Genomic DNA, 17997 nt, shown 5'->3' with positions numbered 1-17997 from the left:
TCCTGTGGCAGACCCTAATAGAAGATGCTGTAACAGCGGTCAAGCCCATCTTGCCCTGGAGAATGATGGAGGCCATACCTTCACTGTCAATGTTCTCCGTCTCCGGGATCCCGAGGAAGAGAAGGTCCTTCCTGCGATGTCTGGTCTCGATGGAGTCCACCATCCGTGCACATTCTGCTACTTGTTGCCGGAGCAAGCTGAGGACACCAAACATAAGCTCACGGAAGGTCCGGAACTCCTCAGCCACCTTTGCCACTGTGTCCTTCGCCGCACCCGTCTGCAGTTGAGCCTCCAGTTCAGCCATCCTTTTGTTGAAGGTTTCTTCTAGCTTCGCCTGGGTCAGTTGAATTTCACTAAGCTGAGACATTGTGTAGCAACTTGTGAAAGTGACTTGCAACTTTTATGTGATTTGTGTTCAGCTGGCAGGTGGTGTTAAGTGAAGCAATATCACTACATATATTATATTATAATAATAATTGTGAGTACTATAACTAAGATATTGAGTCAATAAAATTAAAAATAAACTGATAAATTAATTAAATAAAAATAAAATTAGGAGGAGTGATTTTTTGTGTCCACTTATTTTGACACCTACCCACAGAATCGATAGTGTTCTCTAACCCCCGGTTTCTAAAGTACATGTAGTGGTAGTTTATGTATTCAATAGCGTTTGAGCTCATATAAAACATTTAAAATAGTTAAACTACCTCTAAATGTGTCTCAGAAACCGGGCATAAGTATGTTTTATTGCCATTTGTTAAGTATAAATATATACCTTCATTTCTTCACTTTTTGTCAAAACGACTACCTACTCTTTGTATCGTACGGTTACTGGTCATCCTAGTGTCAGAGTTGTTCAAGCCGCTCAAAGACCTTTACTACTACTACTTACTTACTTTTCTAAAAACAGTTTGATATTTACCTAAAAACAAACGTCCTAATAAACAAATTACAATAAAATTCAAATAAATATAAATTATAATACATATCAGTGGACATTCCGTTGTATTCGTGAATATGTAGCTAAGTTATTACCGTGTAAAGGAAACGTTGACGTGAGCTCGCATACTTAGCAATAAATTGTTTTACAATGTACTTGAAAAGTGGATTGCGATACTTATGTCTTACTAGCTGACCTGCGCAACTTTGCTTGCGTCACTTATGAGAGAATGGGTGAAATTTTTCCCCGTTTTTGTAACATTCTTTACTGGTACTCTGCTCCTTTTGATCGTAGCGTGATGATATATAGCCTATGTCCTTTCTCGGGTATCAAAATATCTACATACCAAATTTCATGCAAATTGGTTCTGTAGTTTAGCCGTGATTGAGTAACAAACAGACAGACAGACAGACAGAGTTACTTTCGCATTTATAATATTAAGTATGGATTAACAACTGGTTTTTGTATAAAATAGTACGACTAGGTTTGTGAGACTGAGTAGAAATGTGACATATTTGCATGCGTTTCTCGAATTGGTAAGCATGGTTATGTTTCTTGAGGTAACTTGTCATGTTCTTAACATTTTTTAATTTGATGAATGTGTATAAGAGATTCTTGAAGTGTCTCAGATATATTTTTTAATTTATTTTATGTATCTTCAGATAATGTGTTAAAACTGACCAACTTTCCTGATGAGACTTAATTAACTAATATCTTTAATAACTTCAAACACACCGTGAAATCAGAAATCAATCAAAACGATTTCGAGACATTAGAATCTTATTAATACCTAGTTACTACATAATATACATAAGAGCAAATTTTTCTTATTAAAGATCTAAGAATAAGGCATTCTGGTTTTCATCTCCAATTCCTTAGCTGTTCTGCAAAGAAAGGATTTACTTTATACTTCTGCATTCTTGCACTTAACTTGACGATAGCACGACCAAAGACCCTAATATGTTGCTATATTATTAAACAGTGTGTATGTTTGTCGACAGATGACAGAGAGTGCCGCGGACAGAAGGTGGAGCGACCAGTAGAGATGCGCTCCAAGCAGCAACCGCGCCCGTCCTACCGTTGGCTTAACACGAACGAAAACGGTAAGTCCTCATTATTATAAGGAACTTGTATATTGTCATAGCTTACTGTTAAGTGTTAATGTAAATATAATATAAGATTCCACATGAAAAATCGACTATATATAAAAAAAACTATTTCACCAATGATGTTTAGGTTTACAAATATTGTTATTAGGTGATTGTTTCTGTGCTAGTATTCATATGGTATTTAATAGCTAGGCAGCCGTTGCACGGAAGATACTGAAGAGGACTTTTGTGTGTGTGTGTTTGTGTGTTGCTATCGCTAGTCTAGCCCTTTCTACCCTAAGTAACAAACATACACTCATTATAAAATTCCTTTGTGCACGTTACACGGGTAATTTTTTTACATTAAAACTCACTAAGTACCGTCACATTTGATATCTCAATTTAAGACCAATTTCTTCTCACGACACCAATTACAAGTAATTCCATGGTTACTCAATCATATCACACATTACCGAATACCTTTTGCCTTTACCACCAGACATAAAGTTTTTGAACTACCCTTAAAGCTAAGTCATTAAGGTCGAAATTCGCTTAAAATGCATCAAAATAATTTGTCGCAGGGAACAATTGAAAACCATCACCATGACGTGATTCGGAAAACGAACTAAACCCGCAATAAATACAAAGTTATGGCCATAGAAAAAAAAACTGTGTTGTATACAAAACGCAAATATACTAAGTAATAATTCATAGGTCTTTTTGTATAAAACTAAGCCACCGTGAAGCGATAAATAATATTTATTTTCGCTATTATACGGGTTTTTGTCAGTCGTAATGGGTGTTACTGCGAGTAAAGCGACAAGCGGGGTTGGACTGTAGGGCCATCAGGCGAGCGAGTGACGTCATCGGTGACGTCATTGATGACGTGGAAGCATATTTATTTGTTGGTGAATTTATTGCATCGCTTCAAGAATTTCAAAAGCAATTTGTGTTCTTGAGTTATATTGCAAAATTCCCATGTATTCATGGTATGTAATATTATTTCCGTAATTTTTGAAGTTAAGCCTGAGGAAATGTTACCTCAACATTTGAGCTAATTACGTTGTAAAAACGTCTTATTCACAACAAAAGGATTGGTTTTTAGTGTATTTAATTACAATTAAGTTCCCAGCTTGCTCTTGGCCAGAGTGGCGGACTCGAGGCCTTACCCCTTCCTCGTTCGGGAGGAGATAAGGATCTCCTCCCGAACGAGGAACAAGGCTGTCCCACTGCTGGGCAAGGGCCCAGCAGTGGGACAGAAATCGGTTACAAAAATTGAAATCCCAGTATGATTTCGTCACTTTGACCAAATATAGTTTAGTAAGAAAATTGTGGTAATAGTTTCGTAAGGGTATATTATGTCAACCAGACTATTAATATATTTGTTTTATAAGCGTTTATAAATGTTACATGTCAAAGGTATGACCCCTTTAATCTCGTTCTACGTTTAATATAATAATAATTTATAGACAATACACATTATTTATTACGATAATACTCTGACTGCAATCGTGACCGTACATTTATGCTTCATTCAACAAGGTTTACAGTAGTAGATTACGGTATAATTCTCAGAAAAACCACAATAATAATATATGTATGTATGCAAATATTACTAGGCATAATTGATATTTTACATATTTATATTGTATTTGCAAAAGTCCACCTGTCTGTCTATCTGTTTGTGTGTCTGTCTGTCTGTCTGTCTGGTTGTCTGTCTATCTGTCTTTTGGTATATTTCCTAGACTTTTACCGTCTAACTAGGACATATATGAAAGACTCGATATCAAAAGCAGGTATTTTTTTTCATGAGCCCTAAGGTAATGGCTAAAATAGAAGGTGAACCTTTGCACACGAGCGAAACTACAGGGCTCAGTTAGTTTATAAAGATGACTTTTTTGAATAAAACAATAAATTATTGTTTGTATATTTCCTGTTATAACGCCTACATGACATCAGGCTTTCATATTTGAGGTATAATAAAATACATTTTGGTAAAGTGTCATTTATTTGATTATACATGCGTTCTGTCATTGTCCTTTATTTAAGTCATCGTAAATAAGGAGTCGTGACTAAAGACACTAACAAATCAACGTTTTTATGTATTTATGTTATAAACGGGTAAATCAATATAAATTCACAGTAGACAGCTAAGTATATATACATAAAAAACTAGAATATGAACTGGCAATTATTAATTAAATACAAAGTAAACATAACAGGATTAGTTTTTTACTATTTTGCCAAAATAAGGGTTAACTTCTACACTATAGAAAGATAACAAAATTAATTTGTTTAACTTAGAGATACCTACACAAAAGTTTTTATTTATAAGTATTAAATTAGTGGATATTTATCTCGATTCCCTTAGCATATAAACTAGCAAAGAGTTTTACCCGCTAATTTCGTGGCCCAACTTAAAGTTGTCTGTCCTTGCACTACCCTCTTACTATGCGCCGGCGCCGCATTAGACCTCATTTACACTATTTTACTAAAAAGCTTGTAGTTCACATATCTTAGTCATAACTTTCAGACTTTTACGGTGCATGATTGTTATCTAAGATTATTTATTTATTATATGGAAAGCTCACTGTCGGCCACCTCGTAACCACAGCTACTGAAATAAAGCGGTAAAGTATTGCTAAGTAAAATATTTATTCTCGTATGTATGTATTATTATACATGCCATTGTATCGACGTATTTAGTTAGTTCGATGTCCAGCCGCTACAACACTAAATGCGACAGCACAGCTAGTGAAGTAAAGAGTAAGTAAAAGACCTCTGATTCGCTTTCTTACTTTTTTCCTTTAGTTACATGATCGGTAGTGGATATGTGTGCTACGACCTAAAGTCTCCGCAAAAACTATGTCGGCTCATGTCTGAATTGTAATTAATTTGATAACTATAATCGCAGCACTTAGTTATGATGTAAAATGAACCTTATTAAAAGCAGTTAAAGTTGTTTCTTGTCTGAAATGTTAGGTACTGGTTTATAATGAGCTTCCGTTAAGGCTTTGGGAAGATAGACGAGTACTTTGATTTTTTATGTGAATTAGTTATTCATATAATGTTGTGTGAATTTATTTGTTTGTAGGCTTACACGTGTAATATTTTACTCCTTTAACTCCCGGTTTCTGAGGTATATTTAACGGTAGTTTATTTATTCAATAGCGTTTAAACTCATATAAGAAACCGCTATTGAATAGATAAACTACCGTTAAATGTACTTAGAAACCGGGGGTAAGTAATTTACCTAGAATGTTTCGGGTTTGAGTTGAGTAGAGATGTTTTCTTAAAGATTTTACTTAATAGCGAATTTTAAAATCGTTAGTTAAAGTCAAAATCGTCAGCCTATAATGATCCTAATTTACCTTTATTGGGAACCAAACCTATATTTACTAACAGGTAACTTACCAAAACTATACCATTCCTATCAATTTGCTAGCCAATGAATAATCTCTTCAAATAATTCTAAACAGACAACTATTTCGATCACTTAAACCAAAATCAACTCAAACTTACATAAAGAGCACTGATTGATCAATTACAGCGGTTGTCACTGGTTATCCAACTGTTTGCCTAGATTTCAGTCTAGAATTCTAGATTTATGATCGAAAATGTCTATCTTAAACGATTATGAGTCAGGCTATTATGATGACGTATTTCGTCTGTTATTTTAACTGACAGGTAGATTTGTTTAGATATTACGTAATTTGGAATATTGTATTACCGTATTACGATAGATTTATTTACAAATATTGTCAATAACTTATAAGGAAAAACTAACTATAGCTTAAAAATCCATACTAGATTTATAAATGCAATAGTCAGTCTTTTTGTCTGCCACGCATGAATAGTTACACCGCTGTATGGATTATCATGAAATTTGGCGATAGTACCTGAGTGTAATATGTGCCTTAATAGTTGGTTAAGTAGGATAGCAGCGGAAATTAGAGTAATTAACGGTCTGATCGTATTCATATTATCATGAAATTCATTAAACAAATCTAATCATAAGTTAGTCCAAAATTAAAGCAATTTCCATCTTTCTAAATATTTCTTTTTTATGTATTGTCTCTGAAAGCATACTATTAGAAAATAGTACATCAACAATAAAAAATCTTTGAACCAACCCGTCACCACCCAATTAGCATACCTTACCTGCAACCCTTCAAGTGACCACACAATGACCACGGTAGCCGTGGGGCCACGAAATCAGCATAACGAACAAAAACGCTACTCGTTCATTGAGCACAATTTATGACGGCATTTGCAGTGATTTACAGGCTTTCTTTATTGTTAATGATAAAAACTAGTTAGCATAAGGATAATAGTTATTTTTGAACTCCTGGGTGGTTTAGCGTAGCTAATTTAATTGCAACTCAGGTAACGGTTAAGCTTATATGCAATAGTTGTATGACTGAGTTATTTGACATTTAAAGATTCGTGTAAGAACTAGCGCAAAAGTTTTTGAAAAAAGTTCTGTCTTCTCTGTGTGACGCCTGTTCCGATTTAATGCTAGTATCTTTACAGATCGTTAAACTAATAGATGATGCATGATTTTATTTCACCTATAGCAGTATTTATTTTTAAGTTTAGTCATATTTTAAGAGTCAAATAATAGTCCAACCACAAGTTAAAACTAATCAGATCTACGTTAACTTGACGCTAGATTATACCGAATATCAATTAACAGCTAACAGTTTACAGCTATTTTCATATTGAATTTCCGTTTTAAAACATTCACTCTACTTCACCGATGCCGACTTTAACAAAACCAGGTAAGTCATCTAATTGATTTACAACCGCACAAACAAATGAATAACTTACGAACAACTCAACAATTCATGTCTTTTCTCTCTTTTACGCATCTTTTACACTCTTTTGTAATCATTTGACCGGCAAAAGTTTTACGACCAGTTTTTATTTACGTGAGAAAACAATTGTTAGGCCACGAAATGGGCGACAATAAACCTGGCAACCACTTTACTTGTTTTTATGGCCCCAAACTTTGACTTCCAGTGTTTAATTTTTTATTGGCAAGCCTTTTGTTTTTAGTTAGTTTTGTTGATTTTGGAAGAAATGTTTCTTTTTCAAGTGAAATGACAGATGTTATGAATGTTAAAAATACTACTTTATATATAACGCATAAATAAAATCTATACGATTACTATGATACTATGTACAATTGCAATATACAAGTACATGATTACTACTAAATAACACATAAGTAATATAATTATTTTAATTCGATTATGGCTCCAAAAGTAGTCGAATGAAAAATCATGGCCACGTGTTAAGCGCTAGTCTAGAAAACGCTAACATATTTTCTCTCTAGAATCAAGTAACATGCTAATTAACTAAGCATAATTGCATAAACAAGTACAACATAGTTGGCAACTTGTCATAACTTCGCATTTACAAAGTGCTCAAATGAAAAATCAGTAAGTCAAAGAAAACTTGCCAACTGTCCCATTTATGCACTACCAAAGTTAAACGAGACCTTCAAAGTGACCATGAAACAGTTCATAAACCAACACAATCGCAAAATACATGTCCTCCATAAAACAAAAATCAATCACACCGCAAACCAGTGTACATTCATAAAAATCCTTTATAAAAACATGAAAAAAATATGTCGGATTCGCGTAAAAGTAGTGTTTACAAACGGTGAGCGGTTAATCTTTACGATCGCACCCGAATAGGCCCGAATACACCCGATCACTGATTTATAGACTTCGAAATAGCTCCCGTCTTTTAAACGGTGGGCCCGATGCCCGCTGAATTTACGGCTTCATAGAGTTTTATAACTGATTTTATCAGTCGTAAAGTTTTACAAGGCGATTTGGCCGCTATTCATTAAGGGCGCTGATGTACACTCGTTTGGCTTCATGGCGAAGTGACGACGTGTGGGTCATTCGGATATATAATTTAGATCATACTTTAAGAAGGTTCCGAGTGTCATTTCAACGTCTTCCGTTCATCTAATAGAATATTACGGATCGATCTTAATACACGAACTGTCTAGATTATTCGTTGATTTTTATGTTTAATAATTCAAGGTGTTTATTATAAAATTAGATTAAAAGCATAGCCAATATATTCATAACATATAAAAGTCGTTGATAAGACATAAGATGAATAAAATAAACGACGAAATGTTAGTAGTCTATCTAGTTATAAGAGGCACGCGTTTTTATTACACATTTAATTTTAATCACGTAATAAGATTATGAATATTATGACATATCAAAACAGGAATCAAACTCGTTAGAATCAAATATTTACGGACCATTAAACTTAGTATTCGCAATAAAATAATGACGGACGATTTCCTTAAAATAAAAACGATACAATAAAAAAAAAAATATGTCAATACATCCGTTGTGTGAAAGAGTAAACTGCGTCCAATTATTGAGGCCATAAAAAGTGAGGATTACGAATAAATCATTAGTTGAATAGATTTAGGGCCTGCTTCTGGCAGTAAAGTAAGTTTAGTTGTCAATAAAAACGCGTAAACAGTTGTCGGGTTCGGCGTTAGATCGTTAACTGTGTAATCGCTGACTGCGTGGCCCCACACGACGGTGTGTGCATCAAATATTTTGGTTATTAAAGGTTTTAGTACCGACAGTGTTAATGGTTTTGTTTAGTTTAATTGTAAACAACATTATCAAGTCATTATGGTTTTGGATCGATCTTATAGGAGGTCCATTCTATTTGCTTTATTTTCTCTCAACAATTCTAACGGCTGGTTTGTTTCATTTTGGTAAGATAAGTCGAGCGAAAAAGCAAGTTTGGCAATTTTATGTAACGTAGAAACATGTTATAAGAAGCAGTAAAAATTGTTTTAGGCCTTCCTAGAGAGTCGTACAAAGATCACAAAAATAAGCTTTGCGCTCCCTGGTCGGTTAACAATCAGTGAGCTAAGTAAATCTTGGCGCGGTAAGAGGTATTTGAATTGGGCCTCTCCGTGATTTGAAAGGCACGTAAAAAGTCGGTCCCCGGTTGTTGCCAATCAAGAAAATTGTCATTAAGCCACGTCAAAGGGGGTCTATCCCACTAGTCCCGTTGAGTTGTCCCGTAACGGGACAACTGCCACTATTTTGTCCCAGTTGTCCCGTGGCGGGACAAGTGACACTGTTTTGGTGCCAGTTGTCCCGTTGCAGAAAAATCACGGGACTATTGGGACAGACGGAAGGGTCAACATCATTGGTTTCATTGAATTGTTGTGTGACAACAGGAACTTGGTACTTTGGTAAGATAGCAGACGTTATACAGACTAGTAAAACTAGTACATTTTAACAAGGGTAGATATCTCAAATGATGATTTGTACGCCACCGTATCAATTTAAAAAATATAATATTAGTTGTTTGTTTTTTCCATCTCGGGACTATAAAGTTCCGAACTTTTGGAAGGCATGCGTGGGGCCAAAGCCAACTCGCAGAGACCCTTCAGACAGTTATAGTATAACAAAGATATAATGGGACACAATCCGGTGACTATCCCTGTGGACACTATGAGTATTATTACTAAGATATAGGTTTAAATACCTTTAGATTTACAATTTATCTACACAAGTATAGTGCATATTCCATTTGTATAACGTCTGCTATCTTACCAAAGTACCAAGTGCCTGTTGTCACACAACAATTCAATGAAACCAATGATGTTGACCCTTCCGTCTGTCCCAATAGTCCCGTGATTTTTCTGCAACGGGACAACTGGCACCAAAACAGTGTCACTTGTCCCGCCACGGGACAACTGGGACAAAATAGTGCCAGTTGTCCCGTCACGGGACAACTCAACGGGACTAGTGGGATAGACCCGTCAAAGGCCTTCGGGCTGCTTGAACGACTTTGACACTAGGTTGACCACTAACCATACAATAAGAAGAGGAATTTTAATTTTTATCTATAAATGAATAAAACTACATCTCTAGTTACGATTTTCTCCAAGAATAATACCCAAAAGGCGTACATTTATTCACAATAAGAAGCTACATTATGTTCGTTAACTAAACGTAGGAGCCGAGGTCGAAACGCGAGCCGCGCCATCCTGCTGAACACCACTTTATGAATGAAACTGGAGAATGCGCGAGCGCACTTCTGTGGGCCGAGGCCATCATGGCGCTTGCGAAAAAATATTTATTTCATTTTGTCGTGATTTTCTTTGTTTCTTGTATTATATTTATATTTTTTAGGTAGTTTTGATTCGATTTTTGACAACTATTGAATATTTCAACATTAGGCTATCAAATTGATATTTTTTTGATGAATCCTGATCAACGCCTCTAACGGAAAACGAAGGTACTAAGTTTTAAGCACGTTTTAAATGTTGAAATCACAATACTCGATAGTAGCGCTTGTAGAAAGCAGCGCTATAGGTCCTAAAACGGTTGTTGCGTTACTGAAAATTGTTATAACAATAATAATGCTTTGTGTCTGGGTCTAAGTTATTCCTAGTTTGAGACACTGAGTCGATTAAAAGTAATCGAGTCTTATTTACACCCTGTCTGCAGACAAATAGTTGAAACTCACCTGCATATTGCCAATATTAGTCCCATGTAATAGTCTAATCTTATTGTCTTTTAATAGTCACGTAACCAAACTCTAGATACTACTATAAACAAATATTGTAATATAAATTAGAAAATGCCTATAGTATTTTTTCCGATTCAGGGAAACGAGCGCTACAGAGACAATTTCTAAAACATCTGAAACATTGAATATTCAACTCCAATGTGAAGTAACCTCAAGTCTGTAACACGAGTAGTGGATTACGCTCACGGCTGATTACACGCAGACCTGAGCAGAACATCGGCCATCGTCACCAGACCTTACTTTACACCTATGTATAAAATGTTTATTTTTAAATACTGGCTGGAGAAAGCCGTAAAAAACTGTCCAGTTTTGGGCATGGGACTGCTCTCAGGTTAAGAGAGTTAAGGTTTTAAGCACTACGCTTGCAAAATGCTAGCTGTGGACTCTTTAGAATGTTTTATAAGGAAATAGGAACAAAAATTCCTTGTACTTGGATAGCAAGGTGCGATATTACATAGCGACAAACGCGTCTTTGAATTTTTCATATACTTGACTCTAATTGGCTTAGACCACTTTTTGGATATGGCAACGTTCTTGCTAGCTAGATAGCATAGTCTGTGTTATGAACATTAGAGACACCTTTGAGATATATAATCTGATATACGATTTTAACATTGAAGTTATACATCCATACTTTTCCATCCATACTAATATTATAAATGCGAAAGTAACTCTGTCTGTCTGTTTGTCTGTTACTCAATCACGCCTAAATTACTGAACCAGTTTGCCTTCAACTTGGTATGGAGATATTTTGATACCCGAGGAAGGACATAGGCCATTTTTTACCCCGGGAAAATGGCGCATTTCCGTGGGAAAATTTAGGTGGCGGACGAAATCGCGGGTAAAAGCTAGTATTTCATAAAAATATTTCCTTTGTGCTAGTCAGTAAACAACTACTTGATTCATCCCAGGGCATCTTATATGTCAACTAATTATACACCCCACAAATCTGCCATTCTAACTCTGCGAATCTAATCCACATAATTTTCAAACATTGTAAACTAACTAAATCAGTGAAATTAGTGTCCCACCTAAACGTATATTTACATCGAATAAATCGCTTCACTACTATGTATATTAAATACTCGTGTAAATTAGTTACACTGTCATATAAATACATAGTTGTAATCTTATTTAGCTACTGGATACATATGAGAAGGGTGTATTTTGGTCATAGGTGTGGAGTTTCCTCGTGAGATGTTGAGGCGCCAAGTTATATCTGATATCGAGATGTACCCTGTGTGGCTGTGATTTGTTTTGTGGTCATGGGATATGGAAGGAATTGTGTGTGTGAATGTTTGTGATGGGTACTTAAATATCGATGTTTGTGGTGAGACTTTTATTCTACAAAATATATCGATGTTTTAGAGTGATTTCTACTTTTTTTATTGCAATTTGATTCCAGTATCTATTAGTTAAACTTTTTGTGTGTTTATACAGACAAAGCCTAATTTTGACTTAACAGCTTAAAAATGTCGGCCAAATTTTAAATGAGACATACCTAATTTTCGTAAAAATCATTAAAATTCAATAATTATGTAAGTGTATTTTCTTTAGGCGCCCATAGCCAGTTGCGCTCACCGGTCAGTAAACGATCTGTGGGTTAAGCATTCCCTGGCGCGGTCATTCCATAGATGGGTGACCGCATAGTGGTATTTGAACTGGGCGTCTCCGTGCTTCGGAGGGCACGTAAAAAGTCGGTCCCGGTTGTTGTCTACTAAGATAACAGTCGTTAAGCCATGTCAAAGGCCTTTCGGGCGGCTTGAACAACTTTGACATTAGGTTGACCACTAACCATACGATAAGAAGAAGTGTATTTTCTTGCCAAAACTTTTTCAGTTCTCCATTTCGCCAGTCAAAAAACAATCCTCTATCTTTTCTCACCATTCCCAAGTAGCAAACAATCATAATAAAGACACATACCGTTAATTCCTGCGTCTGGCTCCTGGCTGAGGTCAAGGTCAATGACCCCGAGGTCAAGGTCACGCAATAAACACGTAACTTATTAGTCATAATGCACCGTTGAGTTAATGTTCGTGATTTAATGTAAAGACTGTCTTGTATATGAGATAAGTATATTATAGAAGGAATCTTGCAAGTGTTCAGTTGATGCAATTTATGAAAGAGATTTAGTATACATGTTATAAATAATGAATAAATTTAACACGTTTCAGTGCTGGGCAAGGGTCTCCTCCCGTAATGAGGGAGGGGTTAGGCCTTGAGTCCACCACGCTGGCCAAGTGCAGGTTGGAGACTGCATGCCGTCAATAAATGTATTAAACAAATTTAAGGCATGCAAGGTTTCCTCACGATGTTTTCCTTCACCGTTGGAGCATGTGATTATATACATGTTACTGTAAAGTAAATAATTGCTTTGTGAAGCTGTTTAAGAAAATTGTCGTCCTTTAAAAAATCTTAATAATGCGTGGTGTACCAGGTCCGGTTCCCCGTTGAACCAGACTTTTAGTTAGTAGCTGTTACGGCTTAAAATGTTGGTTTACGCCAAGGCTTCTTTCTTGGCTTAAAGAAATCTGTATATGGGTTATATATCCCTGGAATTTCAATAAAAATTATCTTTTCTATTAGAGGTATTAGGAAGCTAATTAGTTTATTCTTCAAATACCAATACTATTATGAGTTTTATATTATTTTATTATTCTTAATCAAACCGAATAATTTTATTAATATCTAATTTGGGTGTTCACGTTTTACTTAATATGTACCGTAAAAATAAATGTTTCGTATTATTAGTTTAGATTTATGGTAGTAATAAAATGAAAACATGTTGTTGACTAATTAACGTCGTGGAGCTGACGGACTCGATGTAAGACATGATCACTTTAAATTTAAAATTAACGAATTTTGATACAGCCGTTTTGGAGAATTTGACTTAAATGTTGAAAAAAGGTCGACTGTAGGAAGACAATTTAAATTTTCACAAACAACTTTATTTGACAGTATTTTTTTTAAAGTCTCGTCACTTTCTGAAACTTATGTATTGTTAGCTCTTTATGTGTTCCACTGATGCTCAAAGGCTTTCCCACTTTCCTTTTAAATCTGTCTGTCCTGAGCCATATCCTGTAATGTTTATGCTATAAAAGAATCCTCTTTTATGTACAGAGAATATGCTATTGGGAATTGTGTAAAAAAATCAGCGACGTTTGAAAATATGGATTAAGGCTACTAACCGCCGGCCTAACCTACTAAAGGCTACTAACTAATGCTTAGATAAATATATATTTCAAAAACTATTGTCTTAATTATGAGATGAAGTCAATATTATTTTAGCAGATTTCTCAAGATATCAAATGTTTTTTGAGTAGGTGTTTAATGTTCCATATCATATGTATTCAAATAAAACGTGAATGAAACTCAAAACTAAGTCATTTTACATCATAAGTAGTTCCACTCCCGTGAGTGACATTTTAGTGACATGACTCATTTACACCCACAGACTACTGTCAATGTAGCCATCAAATATATCGAAAATATATATTAGCAAGTTACAAATTAGTGATGTAGTAGGATTGTCGGTTCGTCTGTCTTTTGATTGCTTGTTGAAAAGATTTTGTTCTTTGAGTAGATTGAATTAGAGATAGCCGTGACTGGCCGTGAGTTTCTTGCTTGCTCTTCTCATAAGGCTCTAGCCCCTTTCCGAGCTAGTGGTAGATTCAGTAATTGTAACGACTATCATAAATGTCAATATTTGAACTAAATGAATAAATGATTTGATTTTGATAGCTGCTGCTACAGTTAGTATGAATGATTAGTTTTGCAAAAAGATTTTGTATGTGGTGTAAACTATGTGGCAGATTTAAGCTGTATTAAACGAAAACTTGAGTTAGGTAAGTAAAAAAGTAACCACGCAGAGATACCATGAACCTTACTTATTTTAAGACCTTTTAGTGGCCTTATTTAAGTAAATTACATGAAAATTATCAATTAAATTCTCTTACTAGTTTATCATCATACCTATAAAAAAAAAATATTTCTTACGAACAAAACCACAGGCAAATCTAGTATACCATACACAAATAACGGTGGCACAGTGGCCATATAACTCAACATTATTTACATAGTTCGATTCCGGTTATATTTCTAAAGCAAATCTCTAAAACTGTCACATTTTATATTAAATAGTCCTTTTTAAGAGTCAGCTTTTATTTTATCGACAGATTAAGATTAGTATAGCCACTGATTTGTTTGCTATAAAGTATCTGGTTTTGTAAATTTAATTTTGACGTCATTTGTGGTTTGAGTGATAGGTCACTTTGAGTTTTGTAACGGTAATCAAATTGATGTTTTATGAAAGAAGGAAATTAACCATATCGTATAGTTTGACGTATTATATTTACGGGAACAAATAGTTTTTTCAGAATAAGCTAGAGGCGCTGATCAGTTTTTCTAATAACAAAGTTCTTCATTTTCTATGACGTGTTCTATACTGTGCGATCGTAGTGTAATTATTAAATACTTTCAAGTTTGTGACACTAATTTCAGAAGATCTAATAGAAAAATATATTAAATAAATAACAAATTTGTATAAGTTTTCTTACAAAAGACAGCTTTGCAATAATTTCAAATATCAACAGGTCAAATGTCTTAATTTTCTATTCATGCCACAATTTACAGTTAAAGCCTAAGAATGTGACATGACCAGAGGTCAACCGCGAATTAAATAATATTTTACACACTTTACTGCTTTACAATAAATATAGCAATAAGTACTCGATTTATAGAAAATAAAAAATATATCGACTTCATCAGAACTAAATTGCTGTCATAATCGACTTAAAACCGACTCGTAATCACAACGGAATTTTAACGCCGATTCAATCGATATATCGTAACAGTAACACTATATAAAAATAATATTAATAAACTACTAATCACTAACAAATGCTCTAACACAGTGTAAAAATCGGATGCGAATAGGCGATTATTAATAAAACGGGATCCAAATCGACTATAAAATCGACTCGAAATTTAAAAACGGTGATTCGAATAGGCCGTGTATAGAGATGGGACATTAAAACCATAAACTGACGAGTCGATGTTGTGTGTTTTAGAATGTTAATCGATTTGGAAATCGAAGATTTATCGATATTTAAAGTGGATTAAGTTTTTATACGTGCGTCTTTTACGTTGTTGATTTTATATCTTATTCTAAGAATACGTTAATTGAATAAGGTTTTATGAATATTTAATTGTAGGTAGTATAGTATTATGTTACTGAGATTCATTTTGATGGAGATGACACGAAATGTTGGAAGCTTTCACTGTCACATTTTTGGCGCCTACATAAAATATTTTGACGAGTAACAATTTAACCTGTTAATAATTATGTAATTAATAAACTACACATTGCATTATCTGTGAGTTGCATTGGGGTTCGTTGGCAGTTAGGTCTGTACCCCAACTAGAAATGTATTTATACGAAAGCTCTAGTTTGAAAGCTACTGTAAATAAATATTCGTAGAGACACATCAAAACTCGACTCATACCACACAAGACTAAATAACCGTATTATTGTAAAAACTTTCACAGTTCATCATAAGGTCAAAAAATTCCAAACATTTTAATTACCATAATTAGTTTCAAGGCAAAAGTTCAAGTTTAAAAATCTGCGATTTGAAAGACCAAATCGTAATCGATTTGGAACGAAGCATACGAGTTATGTAAAAATGTCTACCGAATGAGTTAAATATGTGTTATTAATTCTTCAACGCGGCGATTATCGTCCCATACCAGATACGCGAGCGAGTAACAAACTGTGACACGAGACGATTCGACATGTTTATTAGCCCGACACAAATATTCCAATAAATTATTTAAATTATACCTAGAAACACCTATTAATAGAAAAACGCAAATTTACTAATACCAACACTAGTGCGAATACACGCGAAAATCAACTCTATTTTGATTGACATAAGGTGTATAATTTCCAATAGAGGTGAAAGTTTAGTGTTGTATTTTATTCACTTAACTCGATTCTCGATTTTCGAGAATCTTTATCGATGGTCTATTCAATAACCGTTCTGTATCGATATAAATTGTTATTGGCGACGTGAGTTACTGTTTCTGTGAGTGCGTTGTATGGACGGACACTCAAATAAATATAGAATGAGGCTTATCGGTCTACGGCATCAGTGATGGAGGACTGTTGATAGTTTGAGTGGGTGATGCTCCTTTTATTCGAAATAGATGTCGTCGTAATCGAGATATCGATTCGAGAGTAGATTACTAAAATGGCTGGCCCGTTTTAAATGTTATTTACTTGATGCTGATGTTCTGTTATGTAGGAAGTTGATAAGACGTGGTGTAGGTTCTGCACGACTTCTACAAACATTTCAATTACTTTGAATTCAGTTCAAAGTGGCTAAAACTCTGTTTCGAAACGTTCTAAGATTTAATATCACATTGCAAAGACATTAAACTTTCATGATATAACATGTAGACTAAGCCTGGTCAGGATAGATAACATCAAAAAAATGTAAATCGTACTTACTACAGTCCGTGACACGAATGTGCCGTGGCAACCATCTTGTTACTCTAAATGTATGAGCAAACCGTCATATTATTATGAAATGAATCTTGTTGAAAATCGAACCAACAACACTCAGCCCGTCAATTAAATAGTGGTATAGCGACTACCTTAACCATCGCGCTAAACTGGCTGCCATCATAAAGCTTCAAACTTTACCGACATATAAAATATATAAACTAACGTAAAACATTGATAGTCACACTGAATCAACCTGATTGATCCAACCGGCTGAACCTAAACTAATAGAAATAGCACTAAAAATAAAACTACCTATAAATTATGTGCGGCTCAGTGGCGATCGATCGGCACCGCGTTGCGATGGGACGCGGCATCAATCCCGTTTGTGAATCTATTCGCGTCACTATTACTTGTGACGTTGATTGACTGTTGTTTTAAAATAATGGTTTTTTATATAAAATTTAGATAAAAACTGCACGTATTTTTGTAGAAAACTAGAAATCGATCATAGGTTTAAAATTTCAATCGTTGGTGCCACCACATGAAAAAACGATTCAACCTAGCGTCAAATTCAAAAGCTGTAACGACTGATTTAATTCTTAACTGACGACTTGGTTGAATACAACACAGGATTTTTTTATTAGAATTAAATATGGTGTAAAATTTGTCTTTTAATAAGCGAAATATTTCAACAAAATGCTTATTTTTAAGTAAACTGTCAAAACACTATTGTCTGATTTCATTACTTCCAAAAAAAAATTCGAATAGCTTATCAAAAGGAAGGTTGATAGGTTTTTATATATATTTGGTGTCTATCTCTAACGGATAATTTACCTGACACTACCTAATGATCTGTAAAC

At 34.6% G+C, this 17997-nt stretch overlaps 1 protein-coding gene across 1 annotated transcript in view; it reads left to right on the top strand.

Moving 5' to 3' along the window:
- Positions 1-17997, top strand: part of tio (zinc finger domain-containing protein tiptop) — a 314099-nt gene that overhangs the window by 67419 nt on the left and 228683 nt on the right. Inside the window, exon 3 of the mRNA XM_076113889.1 lies at positions 1942-2043. Coding sequence (XP_075970004.1) covers positions 1986-2043 — 58 coding nt within the window. The 5' untranslated portion in view covers positions 1942-1985. The remainder of the gene's footprint in view (positions 1-1941; positions 2044-17997) is intronic.

The sequence above is a fragment of the Anticarsia gemmatalis genome, chromosome 4, assembly GCF_050436995.1.
Source record: "Anticarsia gemmatalis isolate Benzon Research Colony breed Stoneville strain chromosome 4, ilAntGemm2 primary, whole genome shotgun sequence".
NCBI lineage: Eukaryota > Metazoa > Arthropoda > Insecta > Lepidoptera > Erebidae > Anticarsia > Anticarsia gemmatalis.
This window is presented reverse-complemented; position numbering and strand designations above follow the sequence as displayed.